The sequence below is a fragment of the Anser anser genome (assembly GCF_964211835.1).
Source record: "Anser anser genome assembly, chromosome: 14".
Taxonomy (NCBI): domain Eukaryota; kingdom Metazoa; phylum Chordata; class Aves; order Anseriformes; family Anatidae; genus Anser; species Anser anser.
In genome coordinates, this window is record NC_139735.1 from 15,699,250 (window position 1) to 15,721,561 (window position 22,312).

The 22,312-nt window shown below is 43.8% G+C and overlaps 2 protein-coding genes and 1 long non-coding RNA gene across 7 annotated transcripts in view; 2 read left to right on the plus strand and 1 right to left on the minus strand.

Annotated features, from left to right (window-relative positions):
• The window catches only part of PANK3 (pantothenate kinase 3), a 19,666-nt gene extending 12,967 nt beyond the window's left edge, over positions 1-6,699 (plus strand). The window contains exon 7 of the mRNA XM_083799375.1: positions 358-6,699. Coding sequence (XP_083655501.1) covers positions 358-408 — 51 coding nt within the window. The 3' untranslated portion in view covers positions 409-6,699. The remainder of the gene's footprint in view (positions 1-357) is intronic.
• Positions 4,565-19,264, minus strand: LOC310881742. Its single transcript, XR_014572566.1, has 2 exons — positions 19,136-19,264; positions 4,565-16,766 (listed from the first exon to the last, which is right to left on the minus strand). It is a non-coding gene; the product is annotated as an uncharacterized lncRNA (long non-coding RNA).
• A 2,011-nt stretch (positions 19,265-21,275) lies between these two features.
• Positions 21,276-22,312, plus strand: part of LOC310881735 (rho GTPase-activating protein 7-like) — a 56,140-nt gene continuing 55,103 nt past the window's right edge. For 4 of the 5 annotated variants that reach the window (XM_083799365.1, XM_083799370.1, XM_083799371.1 and 1 more), the window contains exon 1: positions 21,276-21,364. Coding sequence is in view for 1 of the 5 variants with exons in the window: in XM_083799367.1 (XP_083655493.1) it covers positions 21,312-21,364 (53 nt within the window). In the remaining 4 variants the exon portion in view is untranslated. The remainder of the gene's footprint in view (positions 21,365-22,312) is intronic. The other variant, XM_083799367.1, reaches the window with a different exon arrangement.

Genomic DNA, 22,312 nt, shown 5'->3' on the forward strand with positions numbered 1-22,312 from the left:
ATTTCATACTTGTACCATGGGAATAATGTAGCTGTGGATATTGAAGATCCTTGGCAACCAAAATATGCAGCTCCTCTATTTAAGAAAATCAAGAAATTTGTGCTTTAAGTCAGTGCTGTGTCTTAGAAGTCCTGCAGTGTATGGGGAGGTTTAGGGTAGAATCTAGAGTTAAGCTCAATAGTAAAGATAATGTTTTTTGTTTCATAAAGCTTTAAAAAAATAATATGAAAGATGATGTATTAAGTGCATGTTCTTTCTGTAGCATTGGTCTGCCAGATGCTTTGTTGTTATAGAAATATATGATTCAAAGAAATTCATGTCCTACTTGAACCTGAAATACTCATTTCTTTTGAACAGGGATACTTTGGAGCTGTTGGTGCTCTTCTCGGGCTGCCAAACTTCAGTTGAGATGCAAGATGTCACTGCACTGAACTGTTTTCCACCTGGATGACACTCGTTTATGGCAATGGGAACTAAGTCTGGGGATGGGAAAAGAAAATGGTAGATTTTCTGTAAATTTTTAAGTTTAAGAAGTGATGAGCTACTGAATATTGCCATTATAAGGAAGGTGTTTGTTTTTTTTTTCCTCTGGGCATTCAAAAGCAAAATGTTTGGGGATATCATTTATGTTCTTTAATACATGTAGCCAATATTGAACTTTTAATATGCAATACATCCTCTGAAAACAAGCTTCTGGGAGAAGGAATGCCAGTTCTTTAAGTGCTCAGCACTAAAATATTGCAAGTTAATTCCTGAGGCTTTAGGCCTATTGGGTTTGTATATAACTGATGAATGAAGCATTATTTTTATTGGTTATACTACAGTACGAACACAATTTCCCTCATGCACGCAACTGTAAAAAAGTAAGGTACTATCAACAAGATGAGGAAACCATAGGCAGTGGTTTTCCATGGTAACAATAGTAATTATTTTATTTTCCTGTGTAGTGGAAATACTACTAATGCTTTAGTTTTCAGTGGAAAGAATAAAAACACAAAAAATCAGCCAAAGCAGAAGAATAAGCAGTTGATGTTGTGAAGGTTTTGTGAATATCTCTACTTGCCCTCTTCGCTTACTTGAGCATCCACCTGTGATTTTGGGAAGACCCTCTCTCTTTGGTTAGATTTAGAAAAGGATTTAATGAAAACCTTTCTTTTTTAATTTGAGGATGTGACTTCCAAAAATGCCTTCAGGTTGGGGGGGGGGGGGGTCCTCAATTTCTAACATCACAAATCATTATTTGTGAAGACACCACAAAGCCTGTGAGAGTTGAAGAAATCCTCTTCCTAACAAACTAAAATGGAACACTGAAATTCTGATGCTTTGGCTAACTTATATGGAGACTTAGAAAATTTTTGTCCCATCCTACTCTTTTGAAAATCTGATTTCTCTAATTTTATGTGAGGTAATCAGACTCTAATTAAATGTTGAAAATGGAAGATGGCTAGCTTGCTTTTGGATTTGTAAGTTTGATTTCTGGAAGTTGAGGACAGCATCAGAGTTTGTATTGCAGTACTAAAAGGACCAATATGCAGTGCACTTGCAATATGGAACCATTTATCAAACTGTGGCCTTGGGATAAAATCCGTACTCGGGAACTGATCGTTTTTTCCTATCTACTTTAGAAATTTGCAGTTGGGATTATTATAATAAGTTTAGTCCTGAAGCAGGGCATGAGGTCTTAAATTTATAAGGACATTATACAGTTGTTAGCTATATGAATCTTTGTGGACTAAAGAAATACCCATTTTTATGACAATTATTTTGTTATTTCCTATAAGTGCACGAAGAACAACCAAACTAGAACGTGTTAGTGTTGGGTTTTAATGTGCTTTACAACTGATGATTCCACAGCATGGCTGCATTGTATTCACAGACACATCCACCTGGTACGTTGGAAAGCTGTGTGCAATTTTTTTCCTTTATTTAAATTCAAAGCCCCATATTAACATCTTACGGTTTTAAAAAATAAATTTGTGATCCTTTAAGAGTGCAGTAACTTAGAGTAGCCACTTCACTGAGCCCAATGCCAATCTCAAATACAGTTCATCTACCAGTGCTTTTCCTAGTACTCCTACTGAATTTTCTGTGCTTGCTTTGATGTTTCAGTCTAGACATTAAAAAATGAACTCACAGTTCAACTGATGTAATGCTAATCAGAGCACTTCAGAAAATAGGTGAATATGGCTTTTATAGTGTCTTACAAGTACTGTACGCTGTTCCTTTCAAGATTGACTATAGGAAGTAACCTGTATTTGGTTATAAAACTTCAAGAAACATTTTCTGAATGTTTTGACAGATTCCTGAAAATTTTGTGAACCAACTGTATGTTTTTCTTGCAAAGTGAAGTATTTTAAGACACTACAGCCTAATTAGAAACAGTTCCTTTAGTCCATATTTATTGCTACTTCATTTCTCATTGTGTTACTGAAAGAGCTGCTTTTGAAGCAGTAGTTGGAGGTGTTGTATGTATTTAACCAGAAGCGCACATAGGAGATGGTTACCTGATGACCGTGACCATGGTTAATTTAAACCATTTGAAGTTGATATGACCTAAAAGACATTTTTAAGGTAAATTGTACAGTTATAGAATAAAGTAATGCAGTAATTCTTGAATAGCTGTACTGTATAGATAGAAACTACTGTGAGAATCAAAGTATGCCCTACCTCTATTTTTCTTTCCTTGAGCTTGCAGAAAAAAGGCTTCCTTTCACTTGTTTTATCAGCACAATTGTAACTTCATTACAGGAAAAAAGAAGTTTTTAAGCCTGGCTTTAAAGCCAGATCTTTCATTTTGTCTCATTTTCTCTCAAATTAGAACTTGTTCCTAGAGTCTTCAAAGATTGGCTCTACCACCCCTAGAAATACTAGCCATCACAAATAGTTGCAGGATTAGCCTTAGTCTTCTAATCTAAATTCTCTTCTAAATAATTTGAACAGGCTTGTATCTTTTATACGCATAACTGAAGTAACTTGCTTTTTTCCTGATCTCTGTTTTCATTTTCACACTTGCCGTTCCTATTCCCCAAAGCTAACTGGTTGAAGCTGCTTTATAGTGAACTGATTGAGAGTACTACAGTAGAGGGCATTAGGGGTTTTCTCAGGGCTACTCTTGTCTTCTCAAGTAGGACCGCTTTAAAGGAAAGTTGTCTGGTACCTGTAAAGTAAAACATAAAGCTCATTTTGAATGTGTAATTGCTTTCAGCTCAGTCAGCCATGCGAGTGCCTTTTAAGTTTTTCATGTAATGCCAATTTTAATGGTACTGGGACTTGATTCATGAGACTTCTTGACCAGTGTTGCTTATCAGATAACTTTATTGGCTGTGGAGATGATCCTTTCCATCCAGTTTAGTTAGAGACGCCAGGAGAACAGCACAAGGTTTTGGGCTGCCCATCCCCATAGCCCTTATCTTTGGAGGTAATGCCTTTGCACTTTTCTCTCTCTCCAGCTCAATCTTCTTAAGCATGACGCACAGTTTTATTCTATCAGTATCTCCCTAAAAATCCTACTAGTTCTTATTCAGGTGAGCACAGATTATTTCTGGCCAAAGAAGTTCATTTTATATGAAGCTCTCCCAAGTTGTTAACAGCTGTTAAACTTTACCACCTTTCTACTTCTACATAGGGGAACAGCATTTTTAACAGGAAGAGAACCTTTTCTATAATATGTTTTGAACATTTAGCAATATGGGGTGAACACATCTTCAGTGTTCTTTACTGAGGCTTGCAGAGGTTAAGGTTAAACACTTGAATTTTTTTAACAAAACTTGAATAAAGATAACAGTTCAGAGAGAAGCAACATTGGTATAATTTATTTTTGTCTTAGTTTGGTCCAGATTTTAAAACAGTGTTCAGATCTCTACCTTTTGAAGATCTTTGCCTCTCTTTTTCTAGTGTTCTGCAAGCAAGCACCTATGTGATTCTCTCAGCACATCACAGAATACTTCCTTTTGTAGACTGGGAGTTTTGGCCTAGGAAGAATATGAGATCCTGCTGTCCCCCTCTATTCTCAGCCTGCATGTTAAGAACAAAAGTTCTGGCTTCTCGTAATAGATTAAATATTCCTTCAGTAGTACTGTGAGATTCCTGCTTGCATATGAGTTGTTGGTAGTGTATATGCAAGCTGATGATACTGCCTTTAAAGACTGAAATATTAAGTCTTTTTCTCTATCCAGTATAGGTCTTCAGGAAATACCTACTTTCAGATAAGTCACAATAACTTCTCATTCCTAAATGTTTCAGTATAACAGATTTTAGCATTTGAGACTAGTTAGTGTCTCTTTTTTTTCTGGAGTAAGTCTGTGCTTCCTAAAGAGTAGATGGTGTCTTATGCATTCAGTCTGTAACTAACATTAATGCCTAAATTCACATTCAAACTATGTTTTAAACATCACTTTCACTATTCACATTCTGGAAACTGGACAGGTATAATCCCAAGGGAACAGTTTGCTTAAGTTGAGAACAGATCAAGATCAGTGCAGTTCAGATCATCTACATGTGGTCATTCTTTTATCATGAGTTCATTTTCCACATGTCATGAGGTTAGTTCTTTCCCTTGTTGGTATTTTCCGTTTTTTTTTTTTTTTGAGTACATGGGCTTAAAAGATATGCAGTATGTAATAGACCTTTTAGGTTAAAAAGCAAACAAAACTGTTGTGGGTCAGACTGTGGGAGTGTTTGACCAGGACCTGTAGATTACCGTGCAGAGCTAGGAAGGTACTTGGCATGTGCAGTTACTGTTTTGGTTTTACTGATCTTTCTATTTCCCCTTAATGCACAGTGAGAGGGAGTATGGTTAAGGTCATTGTGGGTAAAATGGATGAATTATTTTAAATCATCTGACATGACCGTGGGAGACAAAAAATGCCTTATCATACAGACAGAGGGGTAATTGTCCACTTGTGTTACTGAAGTTTTATTAATGTATTCCAAAGTACATTACCAGTATTCTGTCATCTGAGATAGAATATTACTAATTCTTTGAGTTAAAAGTCTGTAAAGAGGCATTTGTTACTTTTGTTTAATTGACACGTGCAAAATATTAAACTTTTTAAAAAGCATTTTTTCACGCTTTGTGAAAACATCTAAAAAGAGGCTGTAACATGTTTGTAATTATTAATGTGCTAACAGAGGTATGTTTGAGCGGTCCAGGTCTGCATAACTGAGTGCCAAATCCTGCTCACTTCAGCTAGTTGAGTAGATCTCTTAAATGGGAGCAAGGTTTGGCCTCAAGGCCTTCTGCCTGGGGAACACAGTAATGCTACGTTGCATATTCCTGCTGGTGCTAAATCATTTGTTGAGAATAAACATTCTAAACAGAAATTGTAAATAAAATATTTATAGTCTGGTCCTTCTGACAGATTTAAAATCTATTATTTGCGAATAACTTCTTGCCATATTTTGAGTTTCCCTTTTCCTTTTTTTAACATACGTGGACTGTTTGTTAGTGTGGCAAGTCATTGACAGGTTTTAGCTTCCTGTGCTGCTTTCTGTAAGGCCCGTGACATTCCGGTTGTACGCTATGAGACGGATCACTTCTAATTGCAGGCTTTCAGCGTTATCCTTAGACTTGTTTTGTCATCGTAACTGCTCAAAGCAGTTAGCGTCAGCTAGAACAAGATCAGCATTTGTTCTTTGCTAAAACTTCAAGAAATCAGACATTCCTTTTAGCATGTGGGAAAGCTGTTGAAAAAAATGGAAAAATACCATTTAAAATTCTTTTTAAAGGAAATGTGTTAGTCTACAAAATAAACTGGAATAAGATGTATCAGTTGCTAATCTGTGCTATAAACTGCTAGCATTTCACAATTCTAGCATCAATTTAAGAACATTGTAAATACATGCTTTAGGAGGAGGTATATTAGTTTCAGATTGTGCATCACAGAAGATAATTGTAAGACTAGTGAAATATTTTGAGAAGTACTTAATGACAGCATCTAGAACATGAAAATCAATGTTTTGATATTATAGGTTATAGAGGGCTTTTTATCATCTGCACTTTTCTATGTTTCTGAGTTTTGGCAAATTTTAACAAGTGAGTATTTGATTTTTCCATCTACTGACTTGTCATGTGCAGGCCTGCTAATGACCAACTCCTGTCTTCAGATGTTTTAGATGCTTAGCAAAATGAACAGGCAAATTAATAAATTGTAAACCCTTGTAGGATGGAAGTTCTCTTAAGAGCCATTTGGTTAAGTTGCCTTATTCTATTACATTGCACTCATGTTATGTCTCCACTTCCTTGTTTACTGTTCTGACACTGAAGTTGTGATGTAAAAATGTGCTACAAATTTTTACTCATAAATTCCTGATTAATACCTTTGTGTCACCTGTTAATACAACTCTTGTAAATGATACCTTTATGCCATCTCTGATACAGCTCTTGTAAATTGTTTAAATTATTTTTCTTTTTATAACCTCGTTGTTGAATGTACAGATTAGATCCCTTTATTATCTCACTCATTTCATTGAGGCCTAAATGTGGCCGATGCTGTAACTTGTCCCATCAAAACTGTAAATAATACTTTATTGCTTGTTTGCATGAATGAAGTTTGCATTTCATTTACTTTGTCATAAGCCAACTCCTCTGTGATGGGCCTACTTTTTACAGTTTATTTTCCTGGTTTTATTAGCATTTGTTCTGTATGAATGTTGAAACAGTACTTTGTCTTTTCCTAATAAATAATTTGAGATTGTTCATTGCCTGGTTTTGTAGGCTTTGGGGTCAGGTTTCTGGGAGGTGGTGTCTTTTTCCTCTAGCACCATAAGTTGTTGATATAGAATAGTTTTGCTGATATATAATAACCTCACAGTATTAATTAACATTTTACAGTAAGGAAGCATGACTGGTATAGTTTTCATGCTCTTCTCTTTTAATACAGAAGAAGAATTCACTTCATATTTCTTAGATTCAGCTTGTTTTTAAAAACACTTTGTCCTAAATTTTAGCTTTGTCTTCCAGGCTAACTTGGGAATGTGTACTGATTCATGCACTCAGATGACTCACCTATATTTTCCTGTTGAATAAATTACACTGTGTATTTATGAATTGCAATTTATCCTCTTTTGGAATTGCCCTTTGCATATGTTTTAGTAAAGCCAAATTTCATTGTCCTGGAGTTGTTGTGGGTGTAACAGGTAAGTTTTCAGGAATGAAGTCTGTGCCACAGTAGCACGTTAGTAACAAATCTTGTGATGGTCTTGGTGTGTCAAGGACTGGGCTTCAGGATTCACTTTACAAATATTTTGGCTATCCAAACTACAGGTTTTAGTTTTAAATTACCAAAAGTGAAACCTGACAATGCCATTGAGGCATATCTCCATCGAGTCTGGCAAAGAACTCGTCACCAAAGTGGTGCAGACAGAAGCATGCAAGAAATACACAGGTTCTTTTAAAAGTTTGTGGGGTGACAATTAGTTTGGATTGCAATTGTTTAATGCAGAAATGTGACTTGTTTCTTTGAGTGTAGTATGCTAGCTTTTACTGGGAGCTAGCTTGCGTTTCAGCTGGGCTCCTAAACTGCTTCCTGGTGCAGTTGTGTGAGAACTCAGCACAGTTTTCCAGGTAAACTGTGTCAGTTGCATTTAGTTCCATCTTATCTGCAGATAGCGTAAAGAAAAGGTTTTTGTTTCTATTTAAAAAGTTACTTCCTTTTATGGTAAGACAACTCAGCTAGCTGTACTTTAATTTCTCTTGGACTCAGAAATCCCTACTTTTTTTTAAGAATCCTTGCAATTTCTCTGTCTTTTTAGAAGCATGGCTTAAAAACGAAGTTCATGTTTGTCTTGGAGTGAAAGCCCCATCTGAAGGCATGTATGTCTGTCCATCACCAGGTCTTTGATAAGTATTTCAGGCTACAGCATGAGAAATCATAGCAGTCACCTTGTGCACAGTACAGGAGCAGTGACAGCATCTCCAGTTCCTGGTCGGGAGCAGACAGAGCACTGTTCCAGGGCAGCAGCGCAGCATCTTCCGCACGGCGAGCATCTCGTGCCCCGGGCAGGAGCATCGTCGGGGCTACAGCACCGCCACTGCTGCACCGTGCCTGCAGGCATGGCTAGGGAGAACGTGTATGCAACCTCCAAGTATGTGGTTGTGAGAGTTCATCTGGCAGTGGTGGCTCCCTTCTGGCCTTACAGGGTCTCAGGAGGGACTGCTTGCAGGAGGCTGCAAGGGCTGGCCTGCACTCCTAACGTGGGCCCTGTAAGCTGGCCTCAGGAAGTGGACTGATGAGAATCTCTGTTACAGCAAGCCATAAGCTGTTGCAGAAGGAGCACTGTGAGCTTTCTGTAGGTAAAAATCCCTTTTTAAAGGGCACAGCACTGAAGGTGTCTTTCCGGTGAAGGACATAAATGTTATGCCATGCAGAAAGGAGCAGTGCTCTGAGAGGTCTCAGCTCCTCAAGTAGTTTTGATGTGTGGGGCAGATGCCTCTGTGGTATACGAGCACCTCACCCTCTCTACCCTTTAGATTCTGGCGCAAGCAGTGTTGGCTGAGAAAAACTTTTGGCCATGGCTTATTGCAGCATTCTGCATTAGGTGGCTTTGCTCTTTTTTTCTTTTTGCATAATGATAAAGGAGACATATCTCTTCTCTGCCCTAAAATAGCTTACGCAATGACCAGAGGAAGTGTTCCAGCCTGCCTTTGCAAAATGAGACCCCAGTGAAAGAGGATCCAAGCTGACAAAGGGCATGTTTCAAGCAGCTGATGAAATAAGTTCCATCTGCTGACAGGGAAGAAATACTAAGAATGAAGCTTGATAGCCAAACTCCAGACTCTGCAAGACCTAGAAGGTAAATGGCCTGTGGCCTGTGTGGTATAAAGGCAGAGTAAGCACTTAAGATTCATACTTGAAAATCAAACTTGACTTGTTTCTGTACTGCAAGTCACAGCTGGTTGAGTGGTGGTTCTGCCAGTTCTCCCCCCTGTTGTGCACCTATTCACTCTATTTCACAAGTTTGGTTATAAGCAGACCAGAGATGATGTCAAAGGCCTTTTGAAAGTCAAGGTAAACAACAGGCACTGCTCTTTTTTGCCTACAGAGCCAGCGTAGGCTCCGAGGGCAGAGTTTGCCCCTGGTAAAGGCATGCTGTTCCTCATCGCTCCCGTGTCCTTTGTGTGCGGGGATGCTTCCTCCAGGAGGATTTACTCCACAGCCTTCCCGGGTCAGTGCTGAGGCTGACCAACCTGTAGTGCCCCACGTGCACCTTCTTGAGGTTGGCCGTGACATCTGCCTTTCTTCCATCACCAGGATACCTTCCTTTTCGGCCGTGACCTGCCAGCGGCCATGGTCAGCTCCGTCCTTAGCCTCAGAGCCTGTCTGCTCCCACGCCTCACGCGTACCCGGCCAGCTCGGTGCCCCTCAGCTGCCTCCCCGGGCTGTGGGGAGCGGCTCGCTCCTGTTAGGTCCTGCTGAAGACCCGTGTACTGGGGTGAGCGGTGTCAGGGCGAATGGCCCTGAGCTTTGGCCAGAGGCTGGCTTTCAGGAACGGGTGGCAGCAGAGGAATACAAGGTGCGAAGCAGCAGGGGAGCAGGTGTTGTTGGCACGGAAGTGGAAGGAGAAGAGCTCTGCACTGAGTGTGCAAAGCTAGTACCAAACTCTGTGGTGTTAAAGATGTAGGAGAGAGGCATTACCACAGAAACTGGTTGCAGAAAATTGCTTGCTGTTTTTGAAAATATGCCTTAGGTCTGTCTCCCTGACCTGGACCTAGTGCTGGCTGTTAACACTAGAGCTGATGTCACGTGTAGTATTTGACTTTGTTTTGAGTTTATGGTCCCTTATCGGTTTTATATCACAATCAATGATAGGCAGGCATTTTGCATGAATTTCCCAGCAAGGTCCCGCCAGGGCTCATGCTTCCCTAGCAGTCACCCGGTTCATGAGAGCAGGAACCATAGCATCCAGTGTCTTCTCATTTTGGGGGGATAGATCTCTTTCTGGGACAATCGCATGTCTGTAACTTTGCTTACTAGAAAGAGTATTTTGTTTCAGCATCTCAGGCTGAGGGATTCACCGGAGAAGTGTAACATCTTCTGGGGGGGGCATTCAGAGGCTTTGCTCAGTTCTGCATTTGATTTTCACAAAGTTAGTTTCACATAAGGAACGATCTCATTTAGAATCTTAACCAAGATCTACAGTTTTATGGCTGATAAGCTTGGAGATCAGCCTGCTGTCTGTGAGTAGTACGAGGCTCTCCTCGCCTTCCTGCATGGGCCCCAGGCAGTGCAGGGAAGGCTGCCCGTCTCAGAACCCAGCCGTGCCCAGATATGCAAACTATCCAGTTGTCCCTGCTGTAATCTATTTATGTGCTTGTATAGCAGGCTTTTTTTCCTGGTTTGCTGTCTGTGGGGAGGTACTGATGTCATTTCTTATTAGATAAGACTTTCCATGGAACGTGTAGGAAGTGTTTACACCAGTAAATACAAGTGTTTACATCAGTAACTTACAGTTAAGAGGGAAAGGTGTTTCTGATCGTGCTGACTCCGTAACAAAGACTTCTCAGGTCACTGCTGGAGAGTTGCAGGCGAGGCGTGGGGAATGCTGAACTGCTGTTCTGAAGAGAGCCTTTGGACTTCTGACATGGCCAGTGCTGGGCTACACAAACCTGCCCCTTTCCACCAAGTACATTGATGTTACCACTTGTCCTGGGTTAAAGAGAAGCTCCAGTATAGGATTTACCTTTCACGAAAGTCATGCCATTGAGCTAATTGTGTGCAAAAATATTCCAAGAGTAGAGTGTGCCTGCTCTTACGGGGAAGGATAAGGAAAAACAACAAACAAAGCATCTCGAGCTGTAAGGCTCCATGCTGTGTTTGGTGGTACCAGGGGATTTGCAAGTGTTCAACATCTAATAAACTGGTCTTTTCTTTTGGCCATTAAATTTATTTATTTTAAAGTTGCAACTGATTCATCTTTCAGTCTGGGGTATTTGGGAACCAGTTTTTAAGGGAAGCTGCCACTCGCTGTGCTCTGGATAAAGTCACCCCACCTCAGTAACTCAGGGGCTGTTGGAAGTGAGCTGACCACTGTGAGACCTGCGCAGCTGCCCCGGCGTTCACAGCAACACCCGTCTTGTGTACGTTAGCTGCTGGCAGAACATCTGCAGAAGCTGCTACCACAGCCCTGGTGATGACACTTGTTTAGAGCTGGATCCCAGAGGGAGAAGCTTGGTCAAACAGCGACCGCCTCTGTCGTGAAATGCAGAGCTTTTGGTGCAAGCCTGCTGGTTTGAGTTTGAGAGCTTTTTTTTGTTTTTTCTTTGAATTTTCATCACCTGTGCAGGTGGCGACTAATACTGATGTCTGGGACTGAAGCTGCGAGATTCTGGAACAGGAATGGCGAATCCAGGTGGGGTCAGCCCTGGGTGCCGTTCGTGTATGGAGATGTCTCCTGGAGCCCACGCTGCTTGGTTACAGGCCCCTTGGCAGATCTAATAGTTCTCTCCAGAAGTTACCAAACAACTCAGTGAACAGATTTTTTTTCTACTCCCAAGCAACACATTTGCAATTGAGGTCACAGCTACGGCCCCAGTTTTAGAGCTTCTCCGTGAAAATTTGCTCGTCTCTCATCTCTAGTGGTAGAGTTAGATCTAGCTGTTCCTGAGCAAGGAAATCCAGACCTGCTCCAGCCGCTGTAGTTGGGATCTGTTGCTTTGTGCTGGCTTCTGGGGCTCTCCCCTTGCCACTGGTTAGATGCAGTTCAGCTCATTCGGCAGTGGCGGCTGCTTCCAGGTGGGCTTGCTTAGGGTTCTGACCCCACCGAAGAAGTGAAACCATCTCAGCTTGGTTCTAAACTCATTTCCAAACAGGCTGGTGAAGTTCCATTAAACCACAGTTCATCCAACCTCTGGGGGTGCTTCTGCAGGCACTGGGGCTCGGGGCAGGTGAGTGCATGGGGTGCTGTGACCTCGCTTGTGGGGATGGCAGCGTGTGCTTGTTAATGAGCCTGCTCATGAGCATCAGATCTGAAACATGAAGCGACTTAAATGTGTTTCATTTCTCTCCGGTGCTGGCAGGCTCATACAGCTGCTGCGGGACTTGTCAGAGCGGTTTGTAGGGCTTCTCGTGTTCCTGCTACCAGCGAGTACTGCAAGAAGTGAGCGCAAGCTGGTGGGGCCGCTCCGAAGGAAAGGTTACATCTCTGCTTCTTGGAAGGTGAAGCACTGAAGCAGAGATTACGTTAACTAGCAGAGCCAATGCTGCAGGTAAAGCTGTGTTTCAGTTCGTGGGCTCTGTGTTTAGGACATGCTGCTCAACATCAAAACACTTGTCGTGTTAGAAAGCCCTCTGATGGCACAGTAAGGCTTTTGGTCACTTGGGGTGATATTTGATTAACACTCTACTACCTTTAGTTACTAGATTTGGGGATTTGGAACAGACTTTTCTGAATCAGAAGGCGTAACAATATATCAAAAACGAATCGCACCCAGAAAGCCTCTTGCCCAGACACTGGCTGGCCCTGAAAAGTTACTGGAGCAAAAAAAAATCCAGCACTCTTGAACAGACTTCTTAATAGTTCTTTCAACAGGTCTGAAAACAGGCATGTTGAAATAACACTTGCCACTTAAACTAGAATCATATTTCAAATAAACATTGTATCATTCATGATTTCATTCAAATATCTGCCTTGTTTGAAGAAATATGAGTTTGCTGTCTTCCCCTGTCCTGCTCCCACACGTACAACAACAGCACTGTAATCAAAGGCCGTATCTTTTTTCAGGCTCCAAGAACGTTCTTCTTGGCTTTTCATTCTCTGTTTTCAGAGATGTGGTGGTCCTCCTGAGCTGTCGTTTTTAGCCTGATATAAGATTGCAGATCACTTATTTGACTATAAAAACTGAAGCTGTATTTTGGTACGATATTGTCCTTGTCTTACAGTCTTTTGGGAAACTGAGAGCGTCTTATTCAAATAAAGAAATCATTACCTCAGCTCTGGACTCTGCTTTCCCTGCTACTTAGCTATGGAGAATCTTTGGATACCTTGCTGGAAAACGTGCCTTCAGTTTTTAAACTTTTTTTTAATAAATAGAGATTGGAAAATAAAGGGTCTATTTTAATCAGGTAACTTGCAGCCTGCTCTGGATGACCTACCTGGAAGCATTCTGCTTTCTGCTATTTTTTAGCTTTCATGGGGCAATGGCATGCTCATGATGCTCAGTTTGATGAAGCTTTGAGATGTCATTCAGAGATCTCCACGCAGAAGTGGGCTGAGATGCTTCACAAAGCTTTGCTTTTCCCATTACTCAGAAGTCTGCAGCACGCTACAGGTGGCTGGGCAGCCCGGGTAGCCAAGTGATGAGCTGCTGCTGTAACTGCTCCTGTTTTCCCAGGTCAGCACCACGAGAGCTCAGCCTCCCTCGTACCCCCATGGAGCAGCTCTGCGGATCAGAAAGACTTTCCCCAACCTTGTGCATCACGGTGCCCTGGGTGCCTTCTACCCCATGGGAAACAACAAACGTGGAAAGATCATCCAGCTCTAAGGCAGCTCAGCTTGGATTGCTGCTTATCTCTGAAATATTTGTGGAAATCTTACAATGAATTTGTCCCATTGTCATCCAAAACATCAGTCTGCCCTCATCCAGCAACAGCAAAGGTCTGACCTGAGGTGGGAGCCCCAGGCTGATAGCATGAGCTCTGTAGTCTCCAGAGACTTACTTAACACCTTTTTAAACCACTCTGTTTTATCTTGTTTAGCTTTTCAACAGGAAGCTAGTTTGGGCTTGTAAAAAAAGCATAAAAAAGCATGTGAAGAACATATTTAAGAATAATCACAATATACTCTCACTTTACAATTATCACAATCTTCACAAACTTCACTTACATCAAAAAAGAAAAAGAATTCCCCACACCAAAATAAACATAACATCATCACAACGCCGACGAGGTGGACAATTTATACACACACCACCCCTCGTCCCTTCACCATGCTAACATGAAACACATTCCTTCACAATTACTGCTTTCTTAAATTCTTCACAATTATTACATTCATAACAATCATCCAGTCCATGTTTTGCCCGTTACTTCTTTCAACTATCATCCCTGTCTCAACCCTTCAGCCCTTTTCATCGTATTTTCTCCCCGTTCCTCTTTCAGGAGGGGGAGTGAGAGAGCGGTTGTGGTGGAGCTCGGCCGCCCACCCTAGTAAAACCACCACAGTGCTTTGCTGCAATCTCTTAACATGCAGCCTTTGAAGATGTGACTTTAATGACGCTGACATGTATCAGGTGGGTTTAACACAACTTCTCCAAATAGCTACAACATCAGAAATAGATGAGGCTCTTAGCAGCCGCACTGCTTCATACTCAGCTGCTGCTGTACAAAGTCATAAATGGCCTTCTGCATTCTGAGTTAAATGGGACTTTTTTCTGTAATTAAATGAAATTCTGCTGGCAACTGAGTTTAGAAAAATTATAAGCTTTATTCTTCAGACTAGAATCACTTAATGCTTAGACCTTGTTGTTGTTGATTTGAAGTTGAGATTTATTACAGTAACCTGATACTTGGCTTCACTGTATGTTCACTAATATACAAATCCACAAAGTTTACACTTTACTGAAAAGTCGGACTCTTGTCCCCTTTATTTGTTATGAGTAGAAGTACCTGGATCCTGGTTCCTGATGGGAAACAGGCTGCATTCTTGTGTGGATGGTTTTGTAGCTGTGACTGGGGATGTTCCCAGGGTTAATGGGTATTGGGGTATGTAACTGGTACAGTCAAATTCTCTTCTATTTTCCTGTCAAAACACTTTGGGTAGGGGAAGGAGGGGGTGGCTTTCTCCAAGCCAGCTAATTTCTAGGGAAACACTGCCCTTAAGACATTTTTCTAGAATTATCAGAACAAATTTACTCAGCTTTTCTCTCCCCTTTTTGAAGTTCTTACCGGTTTTCTATGCCTCTGACCGGAGTGGACAGCTGTGCAAGAGCTGCTGGCTGCTGGGACGTGGTTTGTGCGGCACGTGCTTGAAACCCATCACAAGCACGTGAAGGCTTTCCAGCCTTGTTGCTGGTCCCTGCTGCTAGCAGGCAGCACCACGAAATTCCTTCCAAGCCACATCTGTGTGACGCTGCTGGGGCAACGCTGTGTTGCAGGAGTCCCATGCCTCTGCTGCGAAGCCGCGCTAGCCATCAGGTGGATTTAGTGCCTGCAGCACTGCGTTTTTTCCACTCGGCCCTGGCCGTTAGCACAAGCCGGCACTCATCAGGCCCCTGAGCATTTCTCTGGGTTTGGTCTCGCCCAGCCCAAGCTCGCTGCTTCTTGTGGTCCTGGGCTGCAGCCAGGCGTGGGTGGGATGAGGGGCTGAGGTGGGAGCGTGCTTTGTAGGGTGCGAGCGGTACCACCCAGGGCCAGCACAGGGACTAAACGCCCTTCAGTGCCCTCTGTGATTGGTGTGGCTGCGTTTCAGAGCATCCTGTCCTACTTATTTGTCTAACAGTGACCGTAAAAGCACTTGCTAGCCTGTTGTGATGCATGTGCATAGACTGAAATTGTGGCTGGGAGGTGTTGCAGCGATGCAAAGGGCTCTGCCGTAACCCTGGGCAGCACGTATTTCTCCTCCCCGCAGTCCTGGTCCTTGGCAGAGTGATGAAGTGAATTATTGAAGTAAAACTGCTTGAAGAATTGTTTTTCAATGATTTAGGCCAAACAAAACCTTCCTCAACCCTCTAAATTGTTTCAGTAAAACCTGTCATTGGTTCCTCAGAGTTATCTGTTGTCACCTTCAGTCTTGGTTCTGTTACTGAAGCAGATCTGCATTCCTTCATCATAAAGACGCCCTGTCTGCAGCTAATACCTTTCCTTCTAGGGCAGCAGCTCTTTGGTCTCGCCTTCGTACAAATGCAGTGGTTCTGGTTAACACCCAGTTAATGCCTCGTGGCAGCAGCTGAAGGAAATGCCTCCAGCTGCTGCTTATATTTAAATATTTGCACTATTGTTTTCCCGCTAGACTGGCTGAACAGCAAAATATTGAGTTCAGTGCACTCTCACTGCTTGATGTTTTTATCATTTAAGGCTTGAGACAACTTGTAAATGCTTAAAATAGCATGAAAATCCCTGTGCTGGCACAGGCTCCCAGCCTTACGGGAAGACTGTCTGCTCTTATCCTGATGTAAAGCTTTCATATGTTCCACAGAACAAGTACGGTAAAGTAAAAGGTTAAATAACCTATACGACAAGTTATTGTTTAAAAATAAACCCCTAGCTTGAGTGACAAAATAACGAGTTGATTAAAAAACGAGTAATCAGTTCTCCATCAAGCGAGGACCGTGGCTTCAATGAGCTACTCTAATTGCATCGATTTCAACAACTTCCTCAGAAGTTGTTAAATGAAGCTTTGTAATACAAACAACAAACAGCTAAGCTCTTGCAGGGGTCTGTACATTTGGAATGTAATACGTACCGAGTTGAGAAAGTTATTTTAAGGCAGTGAGGAGAAGGGCTTGGAGAGCAGCGGGTGCTGCCTGGGAGCGCAGCCCAGCACCGGCAGCAGCTCATGCTGATGTGGGCACAGGCCCGTGCGGGCCCAGCGCGCTGCCAGCTCCCTTCTCACAGACGAGCTGAGGCTGCTCCTCGTCTCACAGCTCTGGTTTTCCAGATGCGCGTGCTTCAGGCTGTGCACTCGCTGGAGCTCAGCTAATGCCAGTCTGCCGTGCGGTGTCTTCGTGTGGAGAACCAAAGCTGGAAGGGTTTTGACTGCTGTGCTCGGGAGCTCAGTTCTGCTTGCTCCCTGAAGGTCTCTCAACTTTGCTAACACCGAAGGAAGCATTTCTGTGGAAAGAAGTGACAATTCTAGCCTCTGTGTTGTAACAGTTTGCCTGTTTCTGCCCTTTTTGTGCCGCGACATTAGAGCGTACAGCTCTGCACAGGCTCCTCTGGTGTCCGCAGCCCCTCCTGGCCTGGAGGACAGATGACAGACAACGTGTGCTCTTCTGGCTCCTGGAAGCAACAGAGCTGCAGCAGGAGGTGCCCGCTTCCCCCAGCACGTGGGGGCCGTGCCCCAGCTCCCTCGGGAGTACCAGGCCCTGTAAGGAGCCTCTGAGCAGCAATCAAAGTTGTGCCTAGGCACCGCCTGGAGGCAGGGCCACCTGGAGAAGAATGAATGGGATAAAGCTATTTACCAGGGCCAGGTACAAATCCCTTACCGTAGGCATGCAGCCATTGCGAAGCGATTTCTATCTGATACTAATCGGATAATCTGGTAATTAATGAACACTCCCTTGAAATGGGCCAGATGCTTGCTGCCTTGCTCTCCTACTCCAGCTGCCAGAGAAGGAAAAATGCATCTTGCCTATATTTAATATCTGGGTTAGCATTTCTAACAGGAACCTGTCTTGGTTTGGCTCTTAGTGAGAGCTGTAACCTCTGCGTTGTCACCTCTCTCGTACTCTAGTGATGTTTTCTCTCTGTTCATCCTTACCAATGGGCATCCTGAAGTCTCTTGTGTGGCAGACACTTCACTGGGCCCATGTCTGATCCAAAGAAATGCTCCAGCTCTCCAGTTCTTGCAGCATTTTAGAAACTCCTGTGACTTTGATTTTTTTTTTTTGTTTCCTCCTCTAGCCATATCCTATCAGCTGGCTGCCTGGAGACTTCCATCCATAAGAGGACTGTATTTTTTCCCCAGGACTAGTAGATATGATAATCTGAGATACTCTTTAAGCCACATAGTCAGCAGCCCCACCTGAATCGTAATTTCTTGCTGTGCCATTTTGTGGGCACATCCTTGTGCAGTTTTAATGGTTGGTGCTGTACAGAAATACTTGTAGCTTCATGGCTGAAGGAGCAATCTGAAAATGTGGAGGGTGTTCCTGAAGGAGGTACAAGTCTGTGAAAGTATTCTTCAAATGCACGAGCCTTGCTTTGAGCTTAATACTTGAAGCCCCTCTCTAATTCATACTGTGTGCAGCTTCTGGGGCGTCGGGGTTGATGCTGTGAGGTGTCCACAGCCCTGCTTTGGCCAGCAAGAGCCAGAAGGACCCCTGGCACCTCTGCTGCCTTTGGCTTTTTTGTCTTCCAGTACTCTGAGTGCAAATAGATGCTTAAATAAAGCTAAATTGAAAGTAACGTGGATATGGGGACAAATCAGTGGCTGTAAATTTGAAAACACTAACTGATTATTTTTTTAAATCAGCAATTACAAGTGCAGCAAAGACTCCCAAGAGTCTCAACGTGTATGTCCCAACAGAGGGACAGGCCACTTCTGTCTCGCCATATGGTGCACGTTAACAGATAACTGCTACCTTGCCACAGTGCCCTGTTCGCTGGAGATAACGTATAGGATGCTCCAGTCAAACCTGACAGCCCTTTTCCAGCAGGTTCGGAGAGCGGTGAGATGCTGTACAGAAGCATGACTCTTCCCCCCAGGTGAAGTGCTTAATCTCTGGTTGTTTGTAGGTGGAAACAGTGAAACAGAAAGATAAATAGCCCTGTGCCTTTCAGCGAGCTCTGAGAAGAAAAGGAGGGCGTGGTGCCCTGTCTGTTGCTTCTCCTGATTTTTGCAGGGGGAACAGCAGCTGTGGTGGCAATGTGAGGGGAGACCAGAGCACGGCTCGGGTCCTACCTGGGCTGTCCCTGGGCTGCATGGCAAAGCACGCCTGCAGTCCCTGCCTTGCTCTCATTTTTCTCAGACTGACCATTGCTGTACAGGGTGAGGAGTCACAAACCGAACTGTGGCTGGGACTCCAGCTGATTTGAATATACTCACTCAGGGATTTCATGTGCAGCAGTGTAATACACACCACAAATTATTTAAATGCTCGTTTTCATCTTTTTCTCAGGGTCCTTTGAATCATGCGTGGTGATGGGGGCACAGAGGCAGATCACCCCAGCTTGCCAGTGGCTAGCAGCATGTCTCATGGTCAAGGTGCCTTGTTACCTGCTTGGCAGAACGTAAGTGTTACCTGAGGGGGAAAGGCTGCCATGATAAGGGACAAGGGACTCCAGCTGGCCCCAGCTGAGCCGGGGGTCGTCGCTGTCCTGAGATCTGAACCTGGAGCACTGCAAACCAAAGGAAGTGTCTTTGCTTTCCAGAAGCAGGAGATTAAACAGCAAGATGAAAGCCTAATGCCTAACGTGGCACGGTCCTGTCAACCCGTCGGCAGCTGGGAACAAACACCACCTCCAAAGATATGATTTACCTGGGCTTTCGACTGATGGCGTCTGCAGCAGCAGCATACAACAGAACCCGTCTGTCCCCTCCTGCTGTGGGGATTCTCAGTGTCTTTGTTTTCTTCCTTCGATGTGCTGCATGCATGGGAGATCTGCTGGGTTAAAAGAGGCAGCCTCAGTGCTGAAATCCTCCAAGAGCTCGTTAGCCTTCTGCAGAAACGGAGCGAGTAACTGGGGCAGGGAAATGCTGCGACCTTCTGGCCCCTTTCCTGGGGTCGGGTCCTGCAAGAGGAAGGAAGGAGAGGCTGAGGCTGGTATTCCTGGAAGCCCAGTTTCATTAAGAGGGATTTTTTTTTATTTTTTTGTTTTTTTATTTTTTACCAAACCCAGGTACGCTTTGCACCTGGTTCCTTATGTAATTAATCCTAAAATCTTGGTTGAACTCTCTTCTCGAGGAGGAAAGCAGTGATGTCCGTGTTGCTGTCTGGTACAGAGGAACAGGACTGCGGTAAGAGGGGTGCAGGCTCTCCCACCACCACGCTATTTGCTAATGGTATGGGCTACAGATGGGGGGTTTGCTCTGTGAGCCTGAATATTGACCAGGGATATCTGACCAGGTTAGAAACCCCCTCTGGGAGGGAGACCGCTCCCTTGACATGCTCTGTTGTGGGAAACGACCGCCTTAGCTGTTACACGCAGGCCAGGGATGGAAAATCTCTTACCACGACATTCAGTGTTCGAGAGAGCTGAATTTTGCAGGCAAGGAAGAATTAAACATCCCAATTCCTCGAAACTGCCGCCCTGCTCAGGTCCTGATGCTCGGTGCTGCTCAGCCCCCTCCCCGCTGGCGGGGGCACCCGAGGCCCCCGTTGTGCCCGTGTCTCGCCCTGCTGCGAGTGCCCCCAGGCCACTTCTGGGAACACAAGGGCGTGCACAGATCTCCGGGTTCAAAACCTCTCTACAGCTACAAAGCACTGAGTTCTGTCAGTGTTATGTGACACCTCATAGCAGTTTATAGTACATTGTGAAAAAATAAAGATGTTTGTTGGTAATGAACAATATCTGACAAGTTTGAAAATCTGCTTGGATGGCCTCAGCTCAGAAGAGCTCCATTGGGAACAGATTCTTTTGGCATGAAGAAAGGGGAAAGGGTGAGAAAATCCCATTTCAAGCATATCTCTAAACAAAACCCAGAAGACTTTAACTGCATTAAGGGCTTCTAAGTCAGAAGTAAGTTGGGAAGAAGAAATACTGCTTAAACCAGACACTGAAATGGGCTTACTGAAAATACACTAATGATTGAAATTAGTACAAGCTGGGAAATTTGTTATATTTAAGATCCAGGATTTGAGATCGAGGATGTACTTGCTTGCTTGGAATACAGGGGACTGTCAGCAATATTCAGCTCCTCTCTTCTGTTGGAAACTTTTTGTCAGAAGCTGGGCTGCTCTTTCTGAGATTTTCATTTTGAGGTCTGAAATACTAGTCTAAATCTTAAAACTCAACAAGCAGGAACCTAAGAGATTTGTCAGTGATTCTGCAGTACTGGTTCAAACACACGTGCAGAAATGAATCCCACGTGGACCACGGCCTCCCTGCTCCCTGAGAGCATCCCCAGGATGGCAGCCACTGCCCTGGGGGCAGCTCTCTGCTGATGGGAGGGCACAGAGGTGCTGAGGCCCTGCTCAGCTGCAGGAGGGACACAGAGGGTCCCTGGGACCCTTGTGGCAGATGGGTGGCCAGGTGGGATGTTCTCACCTGGCTTTGAGGCTTCTCCAGGCAGCAAAATGGCATCAGCTGGCTGGAGGGAGCGGGGGCTGGTCTGGCTGCAGGTGCAGGCGCTGGCGGTGCAGGCACCGGACGTTTCTTGTCTGGCTCTGACAGCATGCCTTGAGTGCTGCAAGAGGCTGCTGGCTGAACGATAAGCTGCTTATCTTCAACCTGTGTATTTTTTATTCGACAGTGAATAAATACTCTTCAGTGCTGGCTAATAAAGCTGTCTCTTTGGGAAAAAAAAAAAAATCACTCGAGTTTAACCTTCACCGTTACGTCATTAATTATCTTTTTTAACAGTATGCACATGCTCACACACCCCTGAAAATATTTGAGAGATAATGCGAACCAGCAGTATCACAATACATCATTACCAGCTGCAGCCAGCTCAAGCTTAAAAAATCACCCACCCACAGCCTCGCTTGGACACAGATGAAATCCAGATGCACAAATGCTCAAGCTCTCCACGAGGGAAATGCTAAATGGTACGTGAGAATAGCTGTGTGTTGGCCTTTAGTACCACGGCCATGTTCAGATTATTTTTGCAGTGGCTGTAATGACTAGTTCTTGGCTTTCTGTTGTTCAAATCTGATATTTTAACATTCTGGAAAATGTAAAAAGGCCAAAATTTCCTAACTGCGTCTGCTGACAAAGGATGTTTGCTTCATCTCGAGATGGTCTGGTGCTTCCAGAAAAGTATCAGCCCTTGCAGCAGTCCCAAGACAGAGATGTGAATGTGAGCAGCTTCTAAGAAAGTGGAACAACTTTGCTTTTTCCTGGCTGTAGCTTTATTTTTAGCATGTGTCCTGTTTTAGCCTAGGGTCACATCTGAGATAACAGGAAGCGCTTTAGTTCCTTTATGTGAATAGCCTCACTGTTCATTCTTCATTTTTTCATTTTATTGAACACATTTTCTTTACATCACCATGAAATTGCAGGTGACTGCAACACCCAATCGTTTTTGTGGAGCCATTTTCTTATAGGTGACTTCCATCTGTGTTTCCTCTCTGCCCCAGCCCCAAACTTCCTCTCCCTTATCCTCTGTGGTCTCCTATTCTCTGAGCCCTATCCAAATTTCGTTAGGGAAAGAAAAGTACAGCATCCCCCTTGATAGGCCCAATTTACTTCTGGACAGGACACAAAGGAACTAACAATTCTTCCTGCTGAGCAGTATCTGGGAGCACGCTGGCAATGAGTGTTTAGTTTGTGTGGTTATAACTGCTGCAGGATTCCTTGTGCAAACTGCTGCTTTTGCAGGCTGCAGGAACCGGTCGATGTGAGCTTGAGGTCACTCCCAGAGCGAGGTGGAAGCGTTAATCCAAGGGTTCAGTTTGTAAGAATCAAGGCAGGAAAACACCTGGGAAGATTTGCCAGGCAGGTGCTTGTGCCTCCCAGCCAGGGAGTGTTGCTGCTCTGTGCTTTCACGTGGTTCA